Source organism: Lichenostomus cassidix, chromosome 27 (assembly GCF_008360975.1).
Source record: "Lichenostomus cassidix isolate B80296 chromosome 27, HeHo_3.0, whole genome shotgun sequence".
NCBI lineage: Eukaryota > Metazoa > Chordata > Aves > Passeriformes > Meliphagidae > Lichenostomus > Lichenostomus cassidix.
The window spans coordinates 3308266-3326761 of record NC_139507.1 but is presented as its reverse complement, the minus strand read 5'-3'; the positions used below and the strand labels follow the sequence as shown (position 1 = coordinate 3326761).

Genomic DNA, 18496 nt, shown 5'->3' with positions numbered 1-18496 from the left:
GGAACCCACAGGAATACACTGAGCAAGCCCTGGGAACCCACTGGGATATACTGAGACATACTAGTTAGCTTCTGGGGACGCAGCTGACCTCACTGACATGGAGATCTGTGCCAGGGTCTCTCCCAGTTTTTGCCAATCCCAAGGGGACTGGAGCCCACTCCTAGCCGCTCCAGCTTCTGTTCCCATTCCCAGGTGGTCCCAGTGTGCCCACCTGACCTCTTGCTGCAGCCAGCCATGTCCCCCATGAACAAAGAATGTCATAAAATCCAATCTTTGTGTCTTTATTTCTGGGTGGTGATCACGTTGGCTCCAATGGCGGTTGGGAGGCTGTGGGCACAGCCTGGCATTGCCCCATGGCACAGGGATCTGTGCGATGGCACAGCTGGGGATGGGCATGGCACAGCCTGGCGGTGGACCTGGTGTCCCCTCAGTGTTCAGGCACAGCTCCAGCACTGTCCATGGTGCCCCCAGGGACATTCCCCAGCCGCACAGAACTGGGGGAATGCCTGGAGAGTGTGGCTGGGTGTCACCATTGTCACCACATGTGCCGGTAGGGAAAGGCCACCTCGACGCAGAGCACAGCCAGCGGTGTGGAGCAGTTGTGCCGGTGCCCAGCCAGCAGCCGGCCCTCACCCAGGGCAGTGGCCATGCCCTCGGCCGTGCTGGAGCCACGCCAGCCCTGGCAATCCCACCGGCGGGCATGGCCACCCCGTGGTGTGGAGCCGTGCCAGGCCAGCCGGTGGGGCCTGTGGGTGAGGACAGGGTGAGAGGGGCTGGGGGCACGCTGGGGCATCCCCAGCTCTTTGCTCCTGCACTTCAGCAGGGAGGGACCTGCCACAGACCCCACAAGCTCCCATGCAGGGGTATCTGTTGAGGACCCCCATGTCCAGACTCACCAGAGGGGATCTGTCAGGACGTTGCGCCCATTGAAAGAGTAGATGGGACCCCGCAGGGTGGCACCAGACTGACCCTCAAAGAGGGAGCTCCAGGACTTGGCCAGCAGCTGCCCCTGTGGGCATGAGCCACGGTGCTGAGCCAGGGTCTGGGGGATGCCCTTGTCCCCACCATGTGTGGGCAATAATGTCCTCTCAGCTCTGTCAGCTCCCCAAAAGCCCTAAGTATGGCTGGGATGCAGCAGCCCCAGAGCAGGACTGGGTGGGAGACCCCCACCCACTGCCGCTCAAGGGGGCCATGGGGCTTTGCCACCCACAGCCCCCCCGGGGATGGGGTACTTGCCTTCAGGTTGACAATGGGGAGAGTCCTGTCTGTCCGCTTGACGATGGACACCAGGTGCTGTGTGGGGGCTGACAGGAAGGCCCGGAAGGTGCCGTAGAGCCCAGCCTCCTGAGACTGCCGGTAGCACTGCAGGTCAGCACCCCGGAGCCCGCTCATGTCACCGGAGAGGGGCACGTTGAGGGCAGCCAGGCGGAGCTGGGGATGGCAGGGAGGAATTGAGGTCTCTGCTCCCCACTTCCAAGAGGGTGTGAGCCCCTGGAAGTGCTGGTCAGGATTGGGGTCTCCCAGGCATCTCTCCTCCCTCTCCCATGACTGGGCCACTCATCCCCACCCTGGGGCCAGGCACTTCTTACAGATGGGATCCGTGGGGCGATGGTGGTTGGCAGACTCTGGGGCAGCCCTTGTTCCTCCTCCTTCTGGACCTGGAAAAACACAGCTCAGATCAGTCTGGGGACACCCATCCCTGTGCCATGGGTGGGGAGCACTCTCCCCAGACCAACGTGACCCCAGGCTCTGGTCATGCCAAGCCAGCACTGTCCTGCTGACATTTAGCCCATCCCTATGGCACATCCCTCCCAGCAAGGCCGGACCCTCAGCAGGGCTCACCAGTGAGTCTGTTGGAGACTGCATGGGTGACAGCATGTTGGGACCTCTCGCCTGCACCCTCTTTGCCTCCTGCATGGAGAGGTGGAAGAAGAGGGAGAGGATAGTCCTGTGAGGTCTGTCCCCTTGCAGGGACATGAGTGGACCCTGCAACTCCTGCACCCCTCACCTGGTACTGTGGGGTAGAGGCAGAAGGGTCATCACCAGCCAAGAACGACTTTGGATCCTCCAGCTGCTCAATGACATGAGCAGATGGACAGGTTAGGGGGAACCTGCTCCTTCCTGGGGATCTGCTGCCCCAGTGCCAAGCCCAGCCCTGTATCCTGTCCCCCCAGCCCTGGAAGGGGCCCCACAGGGTACCAGGAGGCGGCTCCAGCCAGTGGGGGTCCGAAGGAAGGCGTTGCTCCCTTCCCGCACATAGACCAGGCTCCCCTCGGGCACAGCACTGCTCGCCTTCACCATCAGCTCCTTGGACTTGAAGACCCACGTCTGGCGCTGGGGAAATGCAGAGGGTGAGGGTCCTGCTGTGGGGTACCAGCTGGGGGGACTCCCCCAGGGCCGCAGCCAGGACTCACCCGGAGATCAGTGCGGGAGTCCGATGGCTCTGCCTGAGGGACGTTGGCATCTGGAGAACCTGGAGATGGAGGGGGTCACAAGTGTTCCAGCATAGGGCCAGAATGCTCCCATGAGAGCTGGCCCCATGCAGTGGGAATGGGTGGGAGAGCCAGCAGTGGTGACAGGAACCCGTGCTGACACGGCCCCGGAGCCAAAGGGAGTGACTTCAGGAAGGGTATTTCCAAGGAGGCTGGAGCCCCCAAAATGTTGGAAAATGCCCTCACCTGACGGCCAGCTGCGGTCTGTGGGTGCCTGTGAAGGCAAACAGGACTTGTTGCTGCTGCTGGGCACAGGGAGAGGGACAGGGACATTCCCTGTCCCCTTCCTGGTGCAGAGGGATGGGACAGGGACACTGTTGGGGCCAGCGAGGCTGTGGCTTACCGGCTGCTTGCAGGGTGGCTGGGCACGGACAGGGTGCATCCTCTAGAATGAAAGACAGGCAGGTTTGGGAGTGCCCTGGTGCTGTGCACACTCACACCTGTGTGTGCTCTGGTATAGGTGTGTGCACACCCGCCCTGGGCCTTACATTGAGGTAGAGGAGACCTGGTGGGCCAGGGGGTCCAGGGGGCCCGGGGGGACCAGGGTTCCCAGGGGGACCTCGAAGACCCTGCAGTAGAGCAGTGTGGAGATTGGACTGGGCTATTTTGGTGCTGCCTTTTGTGGGGGCAGCTATAAGACACCCAATTGCTATCCCCCGTGCTTCCCACTCCTGTCCCCTCCCAGGGCTGAATGTCCCTGGCTGGGGCAGTGCAGACACCGGCCAGGCAGGGACTCTCACATGGGGGATGATTGCTCCGTAAAGCTCTGGCTCCTCTTTGCTGTCCTGAAAAGGAAGAGGGATTGAGACTGATCTCCATCCTCCATCTCCATCCTCCATTCTCCCCCACTCCTTCCTCCACCCCACCTGGGGCTTTGGTTCCTGTGGGGTTGCCAGTGGGGTGAATGATGTCCCCAAGGCTGGGCTGGGGTCTCTGGGTACCCCTTACCCTAGGCACTCACCATCTGGTACCTGCTGATGGACCCCCAGGAGCCGGGCTGGCTGCCAGTGCTGGGGAAGGGGAGGTGGCCTGGTTTGCACCCGTGTTCCCCGTAGCAGCACCCCTGGGTGAGTCGCAGAGAGAGGCAGAATTAGAGCCTGTGGTGGGTGCTGGGGATGGGGGGAACACTGGGGATGTTTATGGGTGCACTGTGTGCTGGTACAGGTGTGCACATGTGTACACCTGTGCCTCTGCATGTGCCGCAGGGGTTGGTGTCCCTCAGCCCCACCCTGTGCCCTGTGCCCTGGGGTGAGGTGAAGGGCATTGGGGGAGCAGAGGCAGCACAGGGGGCTCAGGGGTGCACACTCAGGTGTGGAAATGGGACCCCCAGCCAGCTTCCCCCATGCTGCTGCTTGTGGCTACAAACCGGCTCTCCAGGGTCGCCCTTTTCTCCCTAGAAGGGAAGTGAGAGGTCCTGTCAGTGCTTGGCTCTGGGTGTCCCCAACTCCACCAGCCACCCAGGCAGTGTTGTGCCTCACAGTGAGGGTAATACTAGCCTAGGAGATGTTTGGCCAGCGCTGTGCCCATGCCCCCACTCCAGGACCCCCACCCCTGGTGCCACTGCCTGGCTCACCTTGGGGCCTGGCAGCCCAGCTGATCCGTGGTACCCAGCATGGCGTGAGTCGCACTGCAAAGAGAGGATGTGTGGGGTGACACTGGGGTGTCCCCTCCCTAGCATCCACATCCATGGACCCATTACTCACCCTGTTGTCCCCTGGTGGTCCTGGTGGCCCCATGGGACCGGGCATGCCCGGGGACCCTGGCTCTCCAGTCCGGCCCGGGCTCCCTGGCATGCCTGGCAGTCCATACTCGCCCTTCTCGCCCTGGGGGCATATGGCACAGGGTAGTGAGTGTGGGGCTGAGCCTCCATGTTCCCCTGGGCCCACGGTGGCAGGATTGGAGCAGCCCTGGAGCCCTCTGAGGGCTTGGTAATGGCAGCTGCTCTCCTCAGGGCAGGGTGAGGGGCAGGTGAGCCCAGGTACCCCAGGGCCATGGACATGTTGGGCTGGGATACCCTTACCTTTGGTCCTGGGAATCCTGGCTCCCCTCGGAGCCCTGGTTTGCCAGGGAGTGATGCAGATCCTGGTGGGCCAGGGGGTCCTTCGTGCCCAGGCACCCCAGGGGGGCCCTGAGGCCCTGGGAGTCCTGGTGCCCCTGGGGGTCCATCTGGACCAGCTGAGCCTGGAGACCCTGGAAGTCCTTCAGTCCCAGGGAAACCAGGTGGCCCCACAGGCCCTGGAGGGCCTGGGGGTCCTGGCTTTCCCTCCCGCCCAGGGGCACCCTGGGGGCCATCGTGGCCTGGGTAACCTGGGGGTCCGGGCATGCCGGGCAGCCCAGGGGGCCCTGGTGGTCCTGGGTTCCCCACAGGATTGGAGACTCCCGGCTTCTTGTCCGATTGGAGGGAGACAAGAGAGAGCAGAGTCAATGAATTTCCATGTTCCATCCCCTGGTCCCCCTGCCCACCCGCACAGTCACGCATCCCATTTCTTCCCATCCCTGCCCGTCCTGCCGGGGATGGGCACCGCAGCCAGCACCGACGTCACCTGCCCTCGTCCCTGCTCCGGTGCTCACCTCGTTCTCTGATCTCTCAGGGAGTGCAGCAGGCACGGGTGGGCTCCGGGCTTTCCAGGCACCCGGGGGTCCCGGGGGCCCTGGTGGTCCTGGAGGACCCGGGGGGCCCCGGGGACCCTGGTGACCTGGCTGTCCTGGGCTGCCGGACTTCCCTCTCTCCCCTAACAATCCAGGCTGGCCTCTCTCTCCCGGGTACCCTCGGTCACCTCTCTCTCCCTGTCGGGGAAATTCAGAGCCTAGCTCCACCTCCTGGCACTTTTCTCCGATCCAGCCCACCACGGGCACCTGCTGATCCCCTCCCCGGGGCAACCTGAGTCACTCCCCAACCCAGACCCCAAAGTTAGAGTCCAAATCCTGAGCAAAAAGGGTTTTGCACAGGCAAAAGTTCATCAGGATTTCACACAGTGTGTCCCTGTGGGTCCCCACAGCCCCCTGCCCCTCCTCAGGGAGGACCACCCCACCTTTGGGCCTGGAGGGCCGGGAGGGCCGGGGCGCACGGGGCAGACACAGCCGGAGACGTTGTGCACCTGGAGAGGGAGAGAGCCATGAGCCGCGGGATCGCAGCCCCGAGTGACGGGTCTGACACGGATACCCCATGCCCACCTCTCACCTGGAGGGCAAGGTCCGTCTTCGGGGCCGTGGGCACCCGCCGGGGCAGCCCCTTCGCCGTCGTCTGTGTGGAGGAGAGGAGGAGCTGAGTGCGAGACCCCTGAGACCATCCCTATTCCCCACTCCCACCGTCCCGATCCTGTCCCGCCCTGCCAGCCGCTGTCTCCCGGAGCCCCTAGCCCGGGTGTCCATCCCAAGCTGGCTCTCACATTCCCCTGGGGATCAGGACCCCTCCACCACCTGGATCTGCAGGAACTCCTCTTCCACTGCGCTTCCCTCAAAGATCTCCGGGGCAGCCGTGGGTCGGTGCTGCTGGGACAGACAGGGAGTGCTCAGTGCAGCGCTCGGGGGGATTCCGGGTGGGAGGTGAGACCCTCCCGCAGTCGTGGTTGCCCTCAGCCCAGTGTGAGGGCCCAGCCCTAGCGCTGCTGTGGGGCTGCACCATGCAAGGGACACCGGGAGCTGCTGTGACTCCTTTTCAAGGGGGCAGAGGGAGCTTGAGTGGTGATCGGGTCGGGAGCACGGTGCCCAGGTTGGTGTGTGCAAGCAGGGCATGGATAAGGGGAAGGACATAGCCAGGAGCCTGGCAGCGGCTGGAAGTTTTGGGAGGGCTGGAGGGGCCAGAGGGGAGACACTGCCCAAGGAAATGCACCTGGCTTCGGGTGCGCAGCGGGGCATGGCCTGACCCCTTTGCTGCCCCCCTGGACGGTTGGTCCCGGCGTCTGGAGGCTGTTGCCAGAGGGGGTTTGCTCAGCAGCAGCTTCTCCTTGGGTTCCAGGATGGAGTCTGTGTCTGCAGGAGCAAAGGAATGCTGGGATGGGAGGTGGCAGGGCTGGAGGGGGACCGGGGTGGCACAGCACTCCCAGTTCCCAGCACTTGCCATGGCCACAGTGGTGCCACCAGCAGCCCTAGACCCTGACACCCCACACCTCACCCTCCATGTGCCCCCTCCATACTGAAGTGCAGGAATTTGGGGTGCTGGGGAAGCCATATCCCCATCCTGCCATGCCTACCTTCCTCCCCATCCAGGGTGGGGGCCATGGGGCTGGTGCCCGGATCCGGAGTGGTGTCCTCTGAGCCCAGGGAAAACCACTGGGCCATGGAAGGCTGCAGGCACCCGGCCAGCACCAAGAGGATGCAGAGGGTGCAGAGGAGGCACTGGGGACTGCTGGACCCCATTCCGCTGCCTCGGGGCCCGGCTGCCCAGGATGGGGGTCCTTGGCTCATCCCGCTCGCCTGCGCCGTCTGGTCCCGCGGCCCCGGCACAGCGCCCGCTGTTATCGGCAGCCCCTGACACGCCCCTTGCCCGCCCCGGCATCCACACCCGCACCCTACGGACCGCATCCGGCGGGTGCTGAGCACCCACGCAGCCAGGTCACTGTCTGCCCTGCCAGCCAAGGGAAAGGAAGGCAATGGGAACCACGGGAAAGGAGCCAGGGCCCGGAGGAGATGCCAGAATAGATGCGAGGGAGGGCTGGGGAGGAGAGGCTGCCTGGAAGTGGGGAGTAAATGCAGTGAAGGAAGGTGCTGGCTGAGAGCAGGGAACATTGGCTGCAGGTCTTCCCTGCTGCTGATGTTTGGAGATGGGAGGTGTTGGAGTCCTGCAGCACCTCTGCAGGCACTGTGTCCCAAAGTACGTGCAAAGGGCCTGGGGTCTCGCTGGTTCCATCAAAGTCACTTTCGGCTGGGGGGGCTCCAGCCCTCTTTGGCCCCCAGCCCCGCTTCTGCTCCTGCCTCCTACTGACCTGCAAACAGAGCTGGGGAAGCTCCAGACCCTGCTGGGGTGAGTGGCTGAGAAGCAGCAGCTAGTTTAGGCCTTGACAGCCTTGGGAACCCCAAAGAGCTCCCCATCATGGACTGGAGGCATGGGGCTGTCCCATCACAGGCAAGGACCTGTGCTACACTGAACACCAACACGGCTGTAGGGCTGTGGTTGGGGTGGGGGCAACACGGCTGTGGAGGGCACCAGCCCAGCCCCACTCCATTTCACAGGATGGTGCTGGGACAGGGATCTGGAGGAGCAGTGCCTGGGCAGAGGTGGGGGGACACTGTCCCTGTCCCCTCTGTGTCCCACTGTGGGCTGCTGGCAGTGCTTCACTGCCTCTGCCCTCAGACACAACAGTCTCCCCTGCGGGCACACAGCACTGCCAAGGCCTGATAAGGTGCCACAGCCTGCGTGGGACTGGGCACCTGTTTGGGTTTGGTCTCTGCTGGGACACTGAGTCAAGGCTGGTGCCTCTGCCCTGAGTCATGGCCACTGCACAGCAGTGCCTGGCAGGATAGGGACTTAGAGCAGTGCTCTTTGACAATGCCTTGTGGGGCCTGAGGCTAGGGAGTGTTGGGGACACAGACCCTGTGTGCCCCTGTCTTGCCTGCACTTGGTGCTGCCCAACTCTCCTGCACAGGAGAGAGAAGATGGCCTTGAGAGCCTTCGTGGCAATGCCACCAGTGCTGTCACTCGAGCCTCAAAGTACCAGTTTAATCACTGGATTGACTCACCCATGAGATGAGTTCGGGGTTCTCAGCTCAGGCCCTGTGTTACATGCAGCCTCTGCTCCTCTTGTCCCACCCACTACACTGACCCCCCCACCAGGGACCCCCCCACCATGTCCAAGACAGCCGTGCTGTGCCCAAGACCCCCCTGCAGTGCCCACGACCCCCTTGCCACATCCAGACAGGTCCCACCAGCTGCCCCAAGCGTGCTGTTGGCTGAGATGCCCCAAGGCACAGCTCGGGGGTCACCAGCCCAGGCTGATGCTCGGGGACTGTCTCCCCGGGCACAGTGGCTGCTCCCTGCCGTCTCCCCGGCTCCCGCGCTCCCGCTGTGCCGCTCCCGCCCGGTGCTGCGGGGAGTGGCGGGGCCAGGGCCCCAGGGGGATGCCGGGGCTTCCGCCCGCTCCCGCTTTTCCCGAGTAGCCGCTAGGTGCCGGCAGCCTTCAACCTATCCCGGGCTGTGCGGGGCGGGGGGCGCGGGAGGCCGCGGGTGCGGGACGCGGGGCAGGTGGGCTCGGGGAGCCGGCCGCCCTGGGCCGTCCCGGACAGACCGGGGCCGAGACGCACGGGATGATCCGTTGCCAGCAGCGCTTTGCCTCCCGCCGGGGCCCCCCACGCCCGGAGCCCGGAGCCCACCCCGGGGGTCTTGGCCGCATCCCCCGCGCTGCAGCCCCGCACGGTGTGTGTGACCCCGTTCATCCCGGTTGCTCTCGGGACTGAGTAGGGGGCGAGGTGGTGGCTAATTCGGGTGGGTGGCGCGGGGCCGGAGGGCTCCCGGCCGGCTCTCCGCGCTGCCTGGCGCCGGGGCTGCCCCGCCAGTGGCCCCGCTGCTGAAGCCACCGCCGGTGCCGGTGCCGGTGTGGCCGCCGCCGGGGGGAGCGTCGCTGCCCGGTGGGTTCCCGGTGGCGACGGGGGCGGCCCCGCCGGTGGCCCCGGTGGCGGCGGCGGGAGGTGTGGCCAGGGGCCGCATAAAGCCGCATAAAGCCGCCGCCGCCGCCCCGCGCCCGCCGCCAGCCGAGCGCCGCGGAGCGGGGCCGGAGCGGGGCCGCCATGCGCCCGGGGCCGGGGCTGCCGGGGCTGCCGGGGCTGCCGGTGCTGCCGGTGGTGCTGGCGCTGCTGGCGGCGGCGGCGCGGCCGGGCAGCGGCGAGGAGGCGATCCAATGCCCGCCGTGCTCGGAGGAGCGGCTGGCGCGGTGCAAGGCTCCGCAGGGCTGCGCGGAGCTGGTGCGGGAGCCGGGCTGCGGGTGCTGCGCGACCTGCGCGCTGCCCCGCGGCACCGCCTGCGGCGTCTACACCGCGCGCTGCGGTGCGGGGCTGCGCTGCTACCCACCCCGCGGCGAGCCCCGGCCCCTCCGCACCCTCATGCACGGCCAGGGCATCTGCACAGACCTGGCCGAAGTCGAGGCCATCCAGGAGAGCCTCCAGCCCCCAGGTGAGGCGGCGGAGGGGCGGCAGAGGGTGGGTGCCCAGGGTGGGTACCCTGGGTGGGTGCCTAGGGGTTCTTGTCCCTGACAGGGGCAGTGGCACAACCCCTGTTGGCACCGACCCACTCCCTGCTCTCTCGGCAAGAGCTGGGGCCGCAGGATTGGACTCATCACGGACCTTCCTGTACTTAGAGGGAGCTTATAAAAATTATGAAGAGTGACTTTTACACGGAAAGATTGTTACAGGGCAAGGGGAAGGATTTTAAACAAAAAAGGGAAAATTTGGATTAGATGTTAGGAGAAAATTCCTCCCCATAAAGGTGGTGAGGCTCTGACACAGGTTGCCCAGAATATTTCTGGATGCCCCATCCATGGAAGGGTTCATGGCCAGGTGGGATGGGAGCAACCTTGTCTGAAGGAAGATGTCCCTGCCCATGGGAGGAGGCTGGAACTGGGTGGTCTTTAGGGTCCTTTCCAGCCCAAACCATTCCATGACTCTTAGAGGCAGAATGGGAATCCAGGGAGCACGTTTCAGGGAGGCAGCAGAGGTGGGCTGCAGGACACCTGGCACAAATGGCTCATGTTTGTGCCATCCTCACCCGCTGTGGACACAGCAGTGTCAAAGCACCGCATGTGCTGGCGAGGCAAACCTTCAGGGAGAACATGTCACCTGCTGTGCCCTGGCTGCAATGTGTCCCTGGACCATGGGACAGCCCAGTGTCCCGCGAGCACCTGCAGTCCTCGGGGACACATCCGAGCTGCCAGAGAAGCTCCCATTGCAGTGACCCCTGGGCTGCCCCTTCCCTGGGATGCTGCCGGCAGATTTGGCTGCACTGACAGAAGGAAACAGGAAAGAGGCCACGGGGCACCTGCTTCCCTCCAGGCAGGTCCGGCTGGGTGCTGTGCTGGCGCTGTATCTGTCCGTGCTGGACAGGGCAGCGGGGTGCAGGCAGGCACTGTCTCTCTTGCAGGTGGTGATCATGGCCCCCTGCCACCCCCCTGGTGCTCGGGCAGGGTCTGGGGGCTGGGAGCAGAGCTGGCATCAGGAGCCCACCCCAGAGCTATGCAGATCACACCATGGGAACAAAGCTGCTCCTAGGGGATGAGTGTAGGACCTGGTCCATTGATGGGTCTGGACACTGTGCTCCCCCTTTCCCATCCTGCAGGCTGTGACCAGGACCATGTGCCTTGAAGCTGGGGAGTAGCATCCCAGCACGGGACAATACACAAGCTGGTCTGGCCTGGCCCTGGGTCCCCACGTGGGGTTGCTTGGAGCTCCCTGAGGGGTAGAAGGGACTGGAGCAGTGTCTGTCCCTGCCCATCCAGGGGGCCGGATCCCAGTTCCATTCCCTCCTTGTGTGTCATCGATGGCAGCTCCGCTGGTGTCCCCTCTGTGATGAGTGCCGTTCGTGGATAAGCCCCTCCAACCACCCCCCTGCAGGGACAGGAGCTGGCTGGGAGTGCTTGTAGCCCCCCTGTCCTGCCTGTCTGTCCTCATCCCACATCCTGCAGGAGCTGTCTGGGCTCCCTGGCCCGGGGCTGAGCCGTGCTGCCAAGCCCTGTTGGTTTTGGCCGTGCCCCGTGTAATGCAACATTTTTTCCCAGAGCCTTTAGGAAACAGACTTGCATTTTTTCCCTTCCTTCCCGCGGTGTTTTGGCTTGGCTGGGGACGGGTGGGTGGCTATGGGAGCAGGGTCGCCCGCCGGGCACTGTGCTGGCCAGCGGCGTCACAGGTAGCAGGATGGGCAAGAGGGCAGTGAGAGCCCCTGTGTCCAGGACAGCCCGTCAGGATGTGGGCAGGACACCCACAGCAAATTTCTCGGTTCAGTCCCAGAGGTACATCCCCCTGCGGGTCCCTGACCTGTTCCACAGCCCGGAGCCAGTGGGAGTGTGGGGCTGGGGGCTGCAGGTTCCCTTGCTCCTACACAGCCCTGCCTGGCACAACGAGGGCACCGTGGCATGGTCAGTGCCTCTGATGTGTCCCCTCTGGGTCAGCAAAAGGGAATTAAATGCCTGTTCAGGGGCGGGGGCAGACGGAGCAGGTGCCCCCGGCTGTGCCCGCAGCCCCAGGGCCGAGCGGGTGCCTGCGGCTGGGAAGCGGTTAACGCGCAGCTCGTACAGTAAACACTTTGTCTGGGGGCTCTGTCCGGGGGGCTCCGCATTCCAGGGAAGAGGCTAGGATCAGGGGGCTGGGCTGAGGCTGGGCTTTCTGAACGGTTGGACATGGCTCCCGGCTCCATCGCGAGGAAGGTGGAGCTCATCCTCTCTGCTTACCCGGGACCTGTGGCACCCACTGGACGTGACTCTTAGGAAGTGAGGGAGTGGTAGCTGCTTGCCTGACTCGAGACCTTCTTCCGTGGCCGCGGGTCTGGGCACCTTGTGCTGGATCCTGTCCCTACCTCCTGCTCCTGGCCCTGCCAGCTCAGGGCTGGCTTTGGGCTCCCACTCCTCAGCCAGAGCCCTGTGCGGGGGCTGGCTCCAGAAGGTCCCAGCCGTGGCTTTCCGGCACAGCCGGCGGGTGGTGGTGGCTGAGCCCGTGTGTGGCAGCCAGGAGGAGGTGAGGACATATTCCCCAGCACACATGATGAGTGATTTAGTGCTGGGTAAATGATTATGTCTGGGAAAACCTGACCCATGGGAGCTGCGTTCATCCCGTGTGGTCTCTGTAAGCAGGGACAGATCCTGTTTCCTTTCTGTGTGCAGTGACTGGGAGGGATGGCAGGGGCTGAACCATGGCTGGACAGTGCACAGGCAGGGAGGACAGGTTGGGTTCAGCCAGGGAAGGCTCAGCCATGTTCCATCTGTCCCCTGGGATGGGGATTCATCCATGCTTGGGCTTCTCAGGGCTGGGTGCTGCTCCTGGCAAGGTTCTGGTCCCTCTGGGAAATCACCTGCATCTGCATCCCTCACTCCCTCTCCTGGATCCTGACCTCTGCTCCCTCAGGCACGTTGGACACTGAGGTGGGAGGTGCTCAGCCGTGTTTGAGGACAGCAGTGTGTCCCTGCAGGATGGAGATGGGCCAGGCTCCCAGCTGGCATCCCAGGCCAAGGGGCAGTAGGTGCCTCGTGCCTGTGCCCCTGTCACCCCCATCCCTGGCTCCCCACATTCTGCTAGGGCCAGCACTTGGCAGAACCAGCATGGCCCTCCCAGCACTGCTGCCTGCCAAGTTGAGAGCCCAGGAAGCCAAGAACCAGCACTGCCATGGCCCTGCCAGGCCCACCCACAGGTGACACTGGGGGTGCTGGACAAGGACATGGAAGGTGCTGAGGCTCACTGTGGCTCGTGCCATGTTGGCCACGGACACGTGGATATCCCTTCTGGCCTTTGAGGCATGTGAGGTCCTTCGTGCTGGTGGCACAGTGGGGAGCAGGACCGGAGCTGTGGGGATCAGTGGCACTTGTCTCTCCCCACGGACACACACACGAGGTGCCAGGGCTTTGCTGGCTGCCCCAAGCTCTGCTCCCACGGGATCCGCGCGGTGGAGCCGGAGCCCTTCACTGCTCCCTCGGGCTCAGCGCTGTGAATCACAAGTTCGGCACGTGACCAACCTCATTTGCAGCTCCCGTTAATTGAAGGCGATGCTGAATGACTCGTTTGTGTCCCCTGTCCACAGGCCGGGCAGGAATCCTCCTCCTCCTGGGACAGGAGGCTGTTTTATGTGTCCGGCGAGGGCAGCACCCCATCCCATCCCCTTGGCACCCACTTCCATCCCAAACTGAGCAAAGGGGCTTCCCTTGGTCAAATCGAGACCCCCCTGCTCTCCATCCCTCCAGGGTGGTGGTCCCCATGCATAGGTGACAAATTAGTTGTCATCAGGGCAGTGTGGGGAGTGGCAAGACGGGGCTCCACACACGTTGCTTTTCCCATGTCTTTGTGCTGAGGGTGAGGAGTTTTCTGGTCCAGCCGGATTGCCAGGGAGAGGCGAGAGGTTCCTTGAGCTGCTGTGTGTCACTTAGCAGGGGGACAGTAGCCTCAAGGACGACAGCGATCGGCGTGGCAGGGAGGGATGCTGGAGCTGCCGTGAGAGCCGGGGGTCCGCGGCTCCTGAGCGCTGTCAGGAGCCGCCTCGCTGCCCGGAGGCACCGGCGTTTCATGTGACCTTATGAAAATGTTATTGGCATCTGGTTTTATTTAAGCCGGGAGATTTGATGCTCTGGAGGCGGCTGGCGGGGGGAGGAGGGGGGCTTGGCTGTGCCGGCGATCGGCGAGGGCTTCCCCTGCTGGGGCAGCGCCGGTACCTCCCGCTCCTGCCTTTCCACGGCGTGGGAGCAGCGCTCGGAGGTGCCGGAACTTTGGCATGGTGGTCCCCACCTGTGCCAAATCTGCCCAGCTCTTCCTGTGTGCGTCTGGAAGCGCAGGGGAGGGAAGGAGCATCCCTTCCAGACCCTCAAGCCTCCGGTGGGGCTCTGCCACCAGCGCCCGCATTGCGCCACTGCCTCATGGTTGGTGCCGCCGGGGCTGGCGCTGGCACCGCTCTGCGCAGGGTCCTGGAGACTTAGGGTTTGTGTTTCAAATTTCAAGGGCATGAGCCATTTCCTGGAAAAAATGGACAGATTAAGCAAAAAGCAAATAACACCCACGAGGGAGTGGGCTTTGATTGGAGCTTTGCTGTGGACTTTAACCAGGCCCCCAGGAGCTGGGCCAGGAGCCCTACACTGCAGGGATCGTGGCAAGAGGTGCCCATGGGAGGAGACCAGGGCCAGGATGCCGTGGGGTAGGGTGAGCAGGAAGCTGCAGCTCCGACACCTCTGCATGTCTGTGGGAAGGGCCAGTGCCAGGTGTCACCCAGTAGCCTCTGTCCCGGTGCTGCGACCCCCTGCGTGTGACCCCCGACAGTGACCACCCCCTGCCTAGTCTGGGAAGGTTTTCCCTGCTGCCAGCTGCAATATTGATTCATTTAATCCCAGCTCCAGAATAACCTCAGCCACTTCCCTGTACAGCCCAGGTGGATTGGGGGGCAAAACACTGCTTGGGCTGTGCCTGACACAGCTCTGAGCACAGGAGGAACCCTGATTCCTGGGGTGTCTCCCCTCCACAGAGTCTTCACGGGCCTCAAACCAGAGGAACCGGCAGCTTTTTAAAAGCCAAAGTCACGCCGAGCACTCGTCTCATGACGCTCTGTCCAGCTGCCAACATCTGGGCCGGCAGCTTGGCTGCGCTCCTGGCGCAGGCGGGGATGCCAAGCGCCGCCTTTTGGGATCGGCCCCGCGGGAGATTAACTTTCTTATTCCAGGAATTTCTTCTTTCATGTCTTGGCGGGGGCCGTGCCCCGCAGCAGAGCACGGCTCCACTCCCGGCCGCGGCGCCCGGTGCCGCCCCGGCCTGGCAGGGGCTCAGCACCGCCCTGGTGCCCCCACTGCCACTGCAGCTCATCAGAGGCAGATTTTGGGGGACACCGGGGCCTTCCTGGGGCTCCTTGTCTGTGTGCCGCAGGGTCAGCTTCCAGGCCCGTAGCTCCAGTGCTCTGCATGAGCACCTGGTGCCTGGTCATGCGTGGCTGGCAGGGGCACAGCCAGACCCAGCACATTGGAGCCACTGCCCAGCACTTGAAGTGTGCGTTTGTGACCCTAAAATAACAGACACAAGGCAACAAGTTGTTAGTGGTGGCTAATGAGTAGGAAAAACTCCCAGGAGTCCTTCCCAGTGCTGCAGGGAGCTCAGCCCAGTGCAGTGGAAGGGGCGGGAGGGTTCCTCGGGCTGGGAGTGACACCTGTGGAGAGTGGAGAAGGTGATATGGAGCCTGTCAGAAATCACTGCACATTGTTCCTGGGGGTACAAGTGGCACTGTGCAGACGGGAGCACCGTGGGGGCTCTGCCATCCCCAGAGCTGCCCTGTGGCACTGAGCCCCCTTGGTCTGTGTCCCTGCAGAGAAGGAGGAGATCGACCACCCCAACAACAGCTTCAGCCCCTGCAGCATCCATGACCGCAAGTGCCTGCAGAAGCAGCAGGCGAAGAGAGTCAATAACGGCAACAAGATGCGTAGCAGCGGGAGCCCTCACCACCGCGAGGACACACGGCCCATGGTGAGCACCAGGAGGGCTGGGGAGGGCAGGGTGGGTGCTGCAGGGTCGGAGTGCTGGGGCTCTGGGCTGGGGGCATGTGCCAGCCCTGCAGCCAGCTCAGCCCCCCGTTTCCCCAGGCACAGGGCTCGTGCCAGAGCGAGCTGCACCGGGCGCTGGAGAAGCTGGCAGCCTCGCAGACCCGCACGCACGAGGATCTGTACGTCATCCCCATCCCCAACTGCGACCGCAACGGCAACTTCCACCCCAAGCAGGTAGGATGGGCTCTGACCTATCACAGAGCACTGGGAGGGGCATTTTGTAGAGTCAGGGTGAGGCTGGGAGTGGGACATGGATGGAGGGGACAGTGACAAGGCATGGTAGAGCCCGCCTGGCTCCTGGCTTTGGTGGGAATCACCCTTGGGGTGCTGGGGGCTCTTTGCAAAAGCCCCGGTGTGGGATGGGGGTGGCAAAGCCCATGCGAGAGCTCCTGATTGCCAAGCAGCCCATGGGAATGGGGCCGTGGGGGCTAGACTGGGTGTCCCTCACCAAACCTGTCCCCACAGTGTCACCCAGCGCTGGATGGGCAGCGGGGCAAGTGCTGGTGCGTGGACCGCAAGACGGGGGTGAAGCTGCCGGGCTTCCTGGAGCTGAAGGGCGACTTGGACTGTCACCAGCTGGCGGACAGCATGTGAGCGTGACCGTGGTGGCCCCGCGCCATGCGGGGCCAGGACCCCTGCCGGGGTTGCCTAGGAGAGAAGGAGAGGGGACGTGACTGCTGAGCAGTGCCCCGGTGCTGGGGGACCCTGGGATGTGCCACGGGCTGCCCACGGCACCGTGACCTGCGCCATGACCACTAGCCGCCACTGCCGGGGGTCCTGGCATGTGCCAGCAGCACCTCCATCCCACACGGACACAGCTTGGACGATGCTGCCCTAGGACTGGGGTTGGGCTGCCTGGGTGGAGCGGGTGGGAGGCACCTTTGACGCTGCTGCCGCTGCCCCATGGTACCCCTGGTTTTCATCCTGACCCCGCAGGCAGCCCCGGACACCTCGGGGGTGTGGTGGCAGCATTGCATCCACACTGCAGTGCCCTCCACGCCAAACCTCTGCATTGGCAGCAGCAGAAGTGCCTCATCCTGCCCTCCCTGGAGGTGAGAGGCTGCCCAAGTGGGACTGGGGGGCCTGGAGAGACCCCCTTGCCTGCATCCCACCCAGAGCGTGTGTGTGCGAAGCGCAGTGTGGCCGCACAGAGCAATAAGAGACCTTCCCCCTAGCTGCTGCAGCCCCCAGCCCCACAGCCCGGGACCTCCTCCCCACGGCCCAGCCCCATCCTGCTCCCCGTGCAGGGACAGAGCCTCCCATCCATCCTGTCTCCCCCTGCTCCATCCTGGGATGAGGGGCAAGAGTGCCCTCACATGCATTGAGTCCAAGCGGAGGATGGAGGGACGAGGGATGCCCAGGAAACACATCCCGGGGGGAAGAGAGCTTATTTTGGTTTGCATTTTTTCTTTCTTCCCCAAATTTTTTAATATTTAAAACAATGTTGTTGATGGGATCTAAAAGGTGACTGTGTGGCCTTGAGGCTGGGATTCTCCATCCCCAGGGACTGGGGCACTGCAGTGATGACTCCTGTCTTCTCTTCTTGGCCAATGTGACAAAACCGGGATGGATTATGGAATATCTCTGTCACGGGATGTGCAGATTTCACCAGCACAAAGTTCTCAGCTGAGAAATTGTCACTGGTTTTGTAGCTACTCTTTTTTTTCTCAAGTTGGGCTGGAAATTTTTCACATAAATATGCCATGGAAAGTGTGCCAAAGACAGAGGGGACTTTCCCAATCCCCTCCCAACCCACCCTCTGGCTCCATGGCTGCAGTGGTAGGTTTTGGTTTTCCATGTGGATTTGTCCTGTCCAAGGTCCCCCGACGGGAATGAAGTGTTTCAGTTTTAGTGAAACACCCTCTGCCCTCCTGATCCCCTGCCTGCCCCTGTGCCCTGCCAGATCCCTGCCTGCCCTGGCTGCCCATGGCCCTGCTCACACACAACTTCTAACCTGAGTCAATTCACCAGGACAGTCCTCGGTGGGGAGGGGAATCCCTGTCCCTGCCACCCCCCAGTCCCCCAGAGCCACCGTGCCAAGGAAGGGATTCCCGGGGCCAGTCAGAGTGCCAGTCCCCTGCAGCAGCACCACAGCAGGACACGGTGCAGTGGCAGTGCCAGCCTGGTGGCCTCGGCTACTCAGCCTCTCCCGGTGTACACCAGGGCAGATCCAGCAGGGCCTTTCCTGGTTTGGGGGTTCCTGGCAATGCTGGTGCCCCATGGCACTTTCTGTGTCCCGCTCTGAGGGCTCCAGTGTTTCGTAGCGTCTCTCCTGTAGTTTAGGGCTGTATTTACACACGACCATGTACCAGTGTCCCCCACCCCAGCGCGTCCCCTGGCACCCAAGGGGTCCCTGTCCGTCCCTCCCGGGCCAAGCCTGTCCCATCAGATTCCCATGTAGCACCGACCTTTACAGTACACTTGAACCTTTGTATCCTCAAAAAAGGTAATCACTGTATTTAATTTCCCGTTATTTGATGTGTTTCTATCGAGTGTGTTTTATATTTTATGGTTTTAAATAATGGGAGAGGAGGGTGGCAGAGCAGGAATGAGGGAGCTGTGAAATCCCACTGTGTGAAGACATGCCTGAGGACCTGGTCTCCTGGTCCTGTGTTGGGTTTGGGATTCAGGAACCCCAGGTGCCCAAAAGCCTCTGGAAGAACTTCACTGAGCAGGGATGGGGTGGGAAACAAACGATTTCTTGCCTCCTCGTGACTCCCAGCTCAGCGTCTCCACCGGTGCCACCGGAAGGATTGTCACCGTCGGCGCCAGGCTGGGGAGGGGACCCTGGACCGGCTTCAAAGT

The 18496-nt window shown here is 63.3% G+C and overlaps 2 protein-coding genes across 4 annotated transcripts; one reads left to right on the top strand and one right to left on the bottom strand.

Annotated features, from left to right (window-relative positions):
• Positions 1-265: 265 nt before the first annotated feature.
• Positions 266-8210, bottom strand: LOC146426615 (uncharacterized). Of its 3 annotated transcripts, none has more exons than XM_085083595.1 (23): positions 6686-8210; positions 6325-6464; positions 5913-5981; positions 5674-5736; positions 5525-5590; positions 5064-5279; positions 4513-4878; positions 4196-4315; positions 4066-4119; positions 3859-3885; positions 3454-3555; positions 3233-3277; positions 2981-3061; positions 2836-2877; positions 2679-2706; positions 2415-2473; positions 2200-2334; positions 2009-2071; positions 1843-1911; positions 1590-1658; positions 1237-1431; positions 897-1009; positions 266-746 (listed from the first exon to the last, which is right to left on the bottom strand). In XM_085083595.1, exons 1-23 carry the CDS (start codon positions 7218-7220, stop codon positions 536-538), a joined length of 2868 nt encoding a protein of 955 aa, XP_084939721.1. In that variant the 5' UTR covers positions 7221-8210; the 3' UTR covers positions 266-535. The 3 variants fall into 3 exon arrangements, 1 of the variants encoding a protein (XP_084939721.1); XR_014856719.1 differs by having other exon boundaries at positions 607-746; positions 1233-1431; positions 6686-8209; XR_014856720.1 differs by having other exon boundaries at positions 607-746; positions 1233-1431; positions 4513-4875; positions 6686-8208.
• A 945-nt stretch (positions 8211-9155) lies between these two features.
• IGFBP4 (insulin like growth factor binding protein 4) lies at positions 9156-17091 on the top strand. The gene is made up of 4 exons (XM_085083659.1): positions 9156-9597; positions 15460-15614; positions 15731-15865; positions 16157-17091. Exons 1-4 carry the CDS (start codon positions 9216-9218, stop codon positions 16283-16285), a joined length of 801 nt encoding a protein of 266 aa, XP_084939785.1. The 5' UTR covers positions 9156-9215; the 3' UTR covers positions 16286-17091.
• The last annotated feature ends 1405 nt before the right edge of the window (positions 17092-18496 follow it).

What these genes read in the sequence shown, in the direction of transcription:
- LOC146426615 (XM_085083595.1), bottom strand. Translation starts at nt 7,220, where the DNA reads ATGTTCCCTGCTCTCAGCCAGCACCTTCCTTCACTGCATTTACTCCCC. An exon ending in AGACGGACCTTGCCCTCCAG is followed by an intron (nt 5,591 to 5,673) that starts GTGAGAGGTGGG and finishes CTCCCTCTCCAG; the next exon opens with GTGCACAACGTCTCCGGCTG. An exon ending in CCATCAGCAGGTACCAGATG is followed by an intron (nt 3,278 to 3,453) that starts GTGAGTGCCTAG and finishes CTTCCTTTTCAG; the next exon opens with GACAGCAAAGAGGAGCCAGA.
- IGFBP4 (XM_085083659.1), top strand. Translation starts at nt 9,216, where the DNA reads ATGCGCCCGGGGCCGGGGCTGCCGGGGCTGCCGGGGCTGCCGGTGCTG. An exon ending in GGAGAGCCTCCAGCCCCCAG is followed by an intron (nt 9,598 to 15,459) that starts GTGAGGCGGCGG and finishes GTGTCCCTGCAG; the next exon opens with AGAAGGAGGAGATCGACCAC. An exon ending in GCGAGGACACACGGCCCATG is followed by an intron (nt 15,615 to 15,730) that starts GTGAGCACCAGG and finishes CCGTTTCCCCAG; the next exon opens with GCACAGGGCTCGTGCCAGAG.